We start from the raw sequence: 8,365 nt of genomic DNA on the forward strand, positions 1-8,365 counted from the left end.
GGGGTGCTAAAGGGGGTGGGTTTGGATGGCGGCATAAACACATTTGGGATTTGCATACTGGGATTTGCATACTGGGATTTGTGGTTAACGCAGGTTAAGGGTTAAAACATTAATATGATTCTGATGATATGATGAATTTGGTGATGACATTGAATGATATATTGTTGCTAATAAAAATGCACAAACTTTACTGATAAGTATCTAATTGCAAGACAAGCTTCTAGATTTGATGGCAGTTGAATAACTTTCAGAGCAGCTATATAACACATTGGTAGCATGTCTGTCTATGGCCTGATGAGGCAGCTTTCAAATACAAAAAGAGAAATACAAGGACAACATTGACTGGTAACACAGACAGAGTACAGGTGGAGCAAGGGTCCCTGTTGGTCCAGGGACTCTCACAATTGATTTTCTAACCATCTAAGCAAATGGGTCCTCTGTTTTTCCTTTCCCACACGCACACCAGTCTAAATTCAGAGCCCAAGGAAGGTCATCTGGTGTCTAGTTCCCAGTGCACAGCCAGCAAATATAACCATGATCTCTATAAGACAATGTAATGTACACCAATCCAGAAACAACCCTTAGCCCCCACCACTATTGTGGAGATCCGAGAGTACTGAATAGGTGTCAGCAACTCCACATAGCCTATCAGAGAGCAAGGTGGATAGATTCCCATAATGATTACATGTCCATCAAACCTCTCAGATTTCTTGTCTCATTCCACGTCACTCGTTAGAGTGGTGATAAGTTTTGTTTGGCTGGAGAGAAAGCCCGGTGTGTGGATACCGCTGACCTCCCTGCACCACTATCCTACCCCCTACGCTCCCTTCCTCCTCTTCATCCCCCTCTTCCTCCACCCTCTCTAGCCGATGTAGATCCGGTGGAAGTCGTTGGCGCCGAAGGCGGCGTTGCACTTGGGGCACTTCCTCTGGCGCGTGTCGTAGCGCGTCTTTACACACTCGAAGCAGAAGACGTGGAAACACTTGGTCAGGACAGCGTCCTTTACCCGGGAGTTACAGCACGGGCACGTCAGACGCGCCTGGGGGGGAGAAATTGAGGGAGAGAGAGAGAGAGATGGGGAGTACGATTGATAAAACAGGTGAATTATAGTTGCATTATTACATATTATAAACTGGGTGGTTCGAGCCCTGAATGTTGATTGGCTGACAGCCGTGGTATATCAGACCATATACCACGGGTATGACAAAACATTTATTTCTACTGCTCTAATTACGTTGCTAACCAGTTTATAATAGCAATAAGGCACCTCTGGGGGTTTGTTGTATATGGCCAATATACCACAGTTAAGAGCTATATCCAGGCACTCCTCGTTGCGTCGTGGTATATTGGCCATATACCACACACCCTCGTCCCTTATTGCTTAATTAAACATACAGTACACCTGGTATAAAAAGCGTGTTCATCCAGACTACCTTGTAATCGTTGATTTCCTCGTTGAGGATGTCGTCTCCGTTGCGGACGGTCTCGGCTGGTTTCTTGGCCTTCTCGATCTTCCTCCGCAGTTTGGAGATGTCCTCCTGAAACACAACAAGGATAGGAAGAGCAGGGTTAGGCAGGGTGCTGCAATCTTTAAATAAACCAAAGTTCAATTCGGTTCAAGTGGATTTGAATCGTGTGTGTGGTTACATGAGCACGTGGGCAGTTACCTAAACATGACGAGTGTGTGTGTGTGGCCTGACCTGTGCGCGGCGCGCGTTGAAGGACTCCTTCTCTCTGGAGATGCTGTTTTCTATGACCTCCTCCCTTACAGTTCCCAGTCTCTGCTGCACCTGGTCCAGCTGACTACGCACCTCCTCCGACAGCACCGATGACTCCTGGGTCTAGAGGAGGGGTGGAGTGAGGAGACGGGGGGCAGAAAGCAGATATGTTGTCTGTTGGCATTTATCAAGGAAGTAGGTATTCTCTGTGTGTATTCACCTGTGCAGTTACCTAAGCCTAGTAAGAGTGTGTGTTTTAGCTACCTTGCGTTTGTTCATGTCCAGAGCCTGTGTCCTCAGAGCCAGCTCTCTCTCTGCTGTACTAATGGTGCCCTGGAGGAGGCGCTCTTTCTCCTCCAGCTTCCTCACCACCTGCAGCTGGGCATCCACCTGAGAGAGATTTGCTACTGTCAAGTTACTGTCTTTCCCAAACTTTATCTCTCAAAATGAGCAGGTGACATTCTGATGCTCAAATCATTTTACTGCACCGTTTCAATCACTTCCTCTCACCTGTGTTTTGAGCGTGAGCAGCTGGTCGGCGAGTTCCTCCTTCTCCTCCTTGAGCAGCTTGTGGATCTGGTTGGACTTGATGCGTTCTGACATCAGCTTGAAGTTGGCGTCGTCCTTCTCCCTCAACTGCTGCATCAGCCGGATGTTCTGCTCCTGCATGTCCTCAAAAGCCTGGCCTGTCACATCCATCTCACTCAGCAACGCATCCTCCTCCTGGTGGGAAGGGGGAGAAACAGGGGGGAGAGGGGGGGGTGAGGAGGGAAAGAGAGGGGCGGGGAGGATGGGAAGGAAAGAAGGGGGGGAGGATGGGAAGGAAAGAAGGGGGGGAGGATGGGAAGGAAAGAAGGGGGGGAGTGGAGAAACAGGGGAGTGGAGGGGAGAGAGACGGGGAGAGATACGGGGAGGGGAGAGAGGGGAGAGACGGGGGGAGGGGAGAGATGGGAGAGGGGGAGAGGCAGGGGAAAGACAGGGGAAGAGACAGAGGAGGGGAGAGATGGAGGGAGGAGAGACGGGAAAGAGAGGGGAGAGATGGGGGAGGGGAGAGACGGGAGCGGCAGGGGAATGGGGAAAGGGAGAGGGGAGAGAAGGGAGAGACAGGAGGGGAGAGACGGGGGACAGTGGAGGGGAGAGAGACGGGGGGCAGTGGAGGGGAGAGAGACGGGGGACAGTGGAGGGGAGAGAGACGGGGGACAGTGGAGGGGAGAGAGACGGGGGACAGTGGAGGGGAGAGAGACGGGGGACAGTGGAGGGGAGAGAGACGGGGGACAGTGGAGGGGAGAGAGACGGGGACAGTGGAGGGGAGAGAGACGGGGGACAGTGGAGGGGAGAGAGACGGGGGACAGTGGAGGGGAGAGACGGGGGAGTGGAGGGGAGAGACGGGGGAGTGGAGGGGAGAGACGGGGGAGTGGAGGGGAGAGACGGGGAGTGGAGGGGAGAGGAGGAGTGGAGGGACGTGGAGGGGAGAGGAGGAGGGGAGGGAGTGGAGTGACGTGGAGGGGATGGGAGGGGAGTGGAGGGGAGAGACGGTGGGGGGGAGTGGAGGGGAGAGACGGTGGGGGGGAGTGGAGGGGAGAGACGGTGGGGGGGAGTGGAGAGGAGAGACGGGGGAGTGGAGGGAGGGGAGAGACGGTGGGGGGGAGTGGAGGGGAGAGACGGGGGAGTGGAGGGAGGGGGGATGGAAGAGGAGAAGGAGGGGTGGTAGAGAGAGAAAGTGGGGTTGAAGGATAGATGGAGGGGGAGGAGCAGAGAGGGGGGTATATGAATGATGGTGCGAGAAATTAGTGTCTTTAAAATTGACCGTATTATGCTTAAATGCACATATGTAAACCCCCCACGCACACACAACCCACACACACACCTGCTTAGCCAGGGAGAGCTTCTTGTTGAGGATGTTGATCTGTTCCTCCACAGAGCGGATCTTCCTCAGTGCCTCCTCATCGGCCATCTTCTTCCCCTCTCTCCTCTCCCTCTCCTCCAGATCCCTTAGACGCTGCTTCAGCTCCTCCGCCTGACACACAGAAAATACAGCTGTTATCACCATCAATAAATCACTTCTAATCACCCAACAGTAAGTCAAGTGGCCTGGCTGGTCAAGCGGTAATGCAAACAGGTCCACCACACATCTTCAGTATGAATCCAGTCTACTTCCCTTTGATTCAACCTTTATCTGTCCCCACTGTCATTCTCTCTCATCTGTTCAATCAAAATAAGAAAATACCTTCAATATACACTGAGTGTACAAAACATTAGGAACACCTTCCTAATATTGAGATTCACCCCCTTTTGCCCTCAGAACAGCCTTAGTTCGTCGGGGCATAGACTCTTTTATTTAACAAGGTATTGAAAGCGTTCCACAGGGATGCTGGCCCATGTTGACGCCAATGTTTCCCACAGTTGTGCCAAGTTAAAAATCCTTCTTTAACCTGTCCCCTCCACTTCATCTACACTGACTGAAGTGGATTTAACAAGTGACGTCAATAAGGGATCATAGCTTTCACCTGGATTCACCTGGTCAGTCTGTCATGGAAAGAGCAGGTGTCCTTAATGTTTTGTACACTCAGTGTATATTTAAGCAATAAGGCTCAAAGGGGTGGTGTTATTTAGCATGCAATGTGGATGCCTGGACACAGCCCTTAGCTGTAGTACACTATATGTACAAAAGTATGTGGACACCCCTTGAAATTAGTGGATTCAGCCACACCAGTTGCTGACAGGTGTATAAAATCTTCAGACAAATGCAATCTTTATAGACAAGCATTTCCAAAAAGTCAGTTACTGAAACCCCCGAGGTGCCTTATTGCTATTATTAAAACTGGTTACCAACGTAATTAGAACAGTAAAATGAGAATTCTGAGCTCAATCCACCCAGTTTATAATGTGTGATATAACACGGCTTTCAGCCAATCAGCATTCAGGGTTCAAACCACCCAGTTTATAATAACCAATAGTAAATCAATACAGAGAGCACACAGCGGTTAACACAGTTATTCCATCCATCAACTACTACCCCTCAATACTAACAACCCAATACACAGACCATTACTTTACTATCATACCATCATTCCAAAAAATGAATCAATAAAACACGTGAAGAATTCAATACCATCAACAACTATATGCTTCAATAGAGGAACGTCCCACACAATGCTTGCTAGCGAAGTTTCACTGTTTTGTTAGTAACGTCAGCTAAGTATGTACCTCTGACTTGGCCTTCTTCTCCGCGGCCATGAGCTGGACCTTGTCCCTCTGCTCTTTGGGTGCTGACCGGTACATATCCAACAGTAGTTTCATCTCCCTCTGAGACTCCTGCGCTTTCCTACAAGGGGACAGAGCAGAGCTTTCCTCAGCGACAACATCATCATTAATATCATCCTAACCCCCATCATCATTAATATCATCCTAACCCCATCATCATTAATATCATCCTAACCCCATCATTAATATCATCCTAACCCCATCATCATTAATATCATCCTAACCCCATCATCATTAATATCATCCTAACCCCATCATCATTATCATCCTAACCCCCATCATCATTAATATCATCCTAACCCCCATCATCATTAATATCATCCTAACCCCCATCATCATTAATATCATCCTAACCCCATCATCATTAATATCATCCTAACCCCCATCATTAATATCATCCTAACCCCCATCATTAATATCATCCTAACCCCATCATCATTAATATCATCCTAACCCCCATCATCATTAATATCATCCTAACCCCATCATCATTAATATCATCCTAACCCCCATCATGATTAATATCATCCTAACCCCCATCATCATTAATATCATCCTAACCCCATCATCATTAATATCATCCTAACCCCATCATCATTAATATCATCCTAACCCCCATCATCATTAATATCATCCTAACCCCCATCATCATTAATATCATCCTAACCCCCATCATCATTAATATCATCCTAACCCCATCATCATTAATATCATCCTAACCCCATCATCATTAATATCATCCTAACCCCCATCATTAATATCATCCTAACCCCCATCATCATTAATATCATCCTAACCCCCATCATCATTAATATCATCCTAACCCCCATCATCATTAATATCATCCTAACCCCCATCATCATTAATATCATCCTAACCCCATCATCATTAATATCATCCTAACCCCATCATCATTAATATCATCCTAACCCCATCATCATTAATATCATCCTAACCCCCATCATCATTAATATCATCCTAACCCCCATCATGATTAATATCATCCTAACCCCATCATCATTAATATCATCCTAACCCCATCATCATTAATATCATCCTAACCCCCATCATCATTAATATCATCCTAACCCCATCATCATTAATATCATCCTAACCCCCATCATGATTAATATCATCCTAACCCCCATCATGAAACTTACTTTAGGTCCGCCCTGACAATTTTTAGTTGCTCCACCTCCTTCCTCTTTGGTCCTCCAATCACAGACGGGCGCTCCAGAGCCACCTCCTCCGATTGGTTGCTGGTCCCAGCCTTCTCCTTCTCCTCCTTCACGGCCCCACCCCCTCCACGGGTTGGCCTCTCTCTCTCCTTCTCTCTCTCCTTCTTCTCCTCTTTCTTCACTTCCTTCTCTTTCTCCTCCTCTTTGATTTCTCCCTCTGTCTCTGTCCCAGGCTCGGTCTTCAAAGAGGTACCTACAGAAAGAGGATGAATATCAGTTAAGAGTTAATAAAGAGTTACTAAATAGTTAATAAACACTTAATAACACTTACTAGTGCTGTTGGGCGTGGCTGAACCATTGTCAGTCTCCACCTTGATGGTGACATCACCAGAGGCAGTAGGCATCAGGGGGGAGGTGGTCTCTTCCTTCACATCCAGCTCCGTACTAGATTGTGATTGGAGGATAGCGCTGCCCTTCGTAGTGCGAGCCTATGAGAGGAGGCAATTGCACAGAATTCAGATGACAGGATTTTCTCTCTCTCTCTTAATGGGCTTCAACTCCCTTAGTCTCTCTTACAGTCTCCTCCTTGCATGCCTCACACTCTCCCACGTGGCTGAGGTCAGTCCGTCTGTCTGTTTCCCACCTGGCTGAGGTCAGTCCGTCTGTCTGTCTCTCACCTGGCTGAGGTCAGTCCGTCTATCTGTCTCTCACCTGGCTGAGGTCTGTCAGTCTGTCTGTCACCTGGCTGAGGTCAGTCTGTCTGTCACCTGGCTGAGGTCAGTCTGTCTCTCACCCGTCTGTCTGTCACCTGGCTGAGGTCAGTCTGTCTGTCACCTGGCTGAGGTCAGTCTGTCTGTCACCTGGCTGAGGTCAGTCTGTCTGTCACCTGGCTGAGGTCAGTCTGTCTGTCACCTGGCTGAGGTCAGTCTGTCTGTCACCTGTCTGAGGTCAGTCTGTCTGTCACCTGTCTATCTGTCACCTGGCTGAGGTCAGTCTGTCTCTCACCTGTCTGTCTCTCACCTGGCTGAGGTCAGTCAGTCAGTCTGTCTGTCTGTCTCTCACCTGGCTGAGGTCAGTCAGTCAGTCTGTCTGTCTGTCTCTCACCTGGCTGAGGTCAGTCAGTCAGTCAGTCTGTCTCTCACCTGGCTGAGGTCAGTCAGTCAGTCTGTCTCTCACCTGGCTGAGGTCAGTCAGTCAGTCAGTCAGTCAGTCAGTCAGTCAGTCAGTCTGTCTGTCTGTCTGTCTGTCTGTCTGTCTGTCTGTCTGTCTGTCTCTCACCTGGCTGAGGTCAGTCAGTCAGTCAGTCAGTCTGTCTGTCTGTCTCTCACCTGGCAGAGGTCAGTCAGTCAGTCTGTCTGTCACCTGGCAGAGGTCAGTCAGTCTGTCTGTCTGTCTGTTTGTCTGTCTGTCAGTCTGTCTGTCTGTCTCTCACCTGGCTGAGGTCAGTCAGTCTGTCTGTCTGTCTCTCACCTGGCTGAGGTCAGTCAGTCTGTCTGTCTGTCTCTCACCTGGCTGAGGTCTGTCTGTCTGTCTCTCACCTGGCTGAGGTCAGTCTGTCTGTCTCTCACCTGGCTGAGGTCAGTCTGTCTGTCTGTCTGTCTGTCTCTCACCTGGCTGAGGTCAGTCAGTCAGTCAGTCAGTCAGTCAGTCAGTCAGTCAGTCAGTCTGTCTGTCTCTCACCTGGCTGAGGTCAGTCTGTCTGTCTGTCTGTCTCTCACCTGGCTGAGGTCTGTCTGTCTGTCTCTCACCTGGCTGAGGTCTGTCTGTCTGTCTCTCACCTGGCTGAGGTCAGTCTGTCTGTCTCTCACCTGGCTGAGGTCAGTCTGTCTGTCTCTCACCTGGCTGAGGTCAGTCTGTCTGTCTGTCTGTCTCTCACCTGGCTGAGGTCAGTCTGTCTGTCTGTCTCTCACCTGGCTGAGGTCAGTCTGTCTGTCTCTCACCTGGCTGAGGTCAGTCTGTCTGTCTGTCTGTCTCTCACCTGGCTGAGGTCAGTCTGTCTGTCTGTCTCTCACCTGGCTGAGGTCAGTCTGTCTGTCTGTCTCTCACCTGGCTGAGGTCAGTCAGTCTGTCTGTCTGTCTGTCTCTCACCTGGCTGAGGTCAGTCAGTCTGTCTGTCTGTCTCTCACCTGGCTGAGGTCAGTCTGTCTGTCTGTCTGTCTGTCTCTCACCTGGCTGAGGTCAGTCTGTCTGTCTGTGTCTCTCACC

The 8,365-nt window shown here is 49.4% G+C and overlaps 1 protein-coding gene across 2 annotated transcripts in view; it reads right to left on the bottom strand.

The window, feature by feature from the left end:
• Nucleotides 1-186: 186 nt before the first annotated feature.
• The window catches only part of LOC115205375 (E3 ubiquitin-protein ligase BRE1A-like), a 19,612-nt gene continuing 11,433 nt past the window's right edge, over nucleotides 187-8,365 (bottom strand). Inside the window, exons 14-22 of one of the 2 annotated variants that reach the window (XM_029771304.1) lie at nucleotides 6,492-6,648; nucleotides 6,143-6,413; nucleotides 4,926-5,043; nucleotides 3,586-3,735; nucleotides 2,229-2,438; nucleotides 1,983-2,108; nucleotides 1,701-1,841; nucleotides 1,434-1,538; nucleotides 187-1,039 (exon numbers count right to left, since the gene is read on the bottom strand). In XM_029771304.1, the coding sequence (XP_029627164.1) occupies nucleotides 863-1,039; nucleotides 1,434-1,538; nucleotides 1,701-1,841; nucleotides 1,983-2,108; nucleotides 2,229-2,438; nucleotides 3,586-3,735; nucleotides 4,926-5,043; nucleotides 6,143-6,413; nucleotides 6,492-6,648 (1,455 nt within the window). In that variant the 3' untranslated portion in view covers nucleotides 187-862. Of the gene's footprint in view, nucleotides 1,040-1,433; nucleotides 1,539-1,700; nucleotides 1,842-1,982; nucleotides 2,109-2,228; nucleotides 2,442-3,585; nucleotides 3,736-4,925; nucleotides 5,044-6,142; nucleotides 6,414-6,491; nucleotides 6,649-8,365 lie in introns of both variants that reach the window. The other variant, XM_029771303.1, reaches the window with a different exon arrangement.

This window comes from Salmo trutta, chromosome 13, assembly GCF_901001165.1.
Source record: "Salmo trutta chromosome 13, fSalTru1.1, whole genome shotgun sequence".
Classification (NCBI taxonomy): Eukaryota; Metazoa; Chordata; class Actinopteri; order Salmoniformes; family Salmonidae; genus Salmo; species Salmo trutta.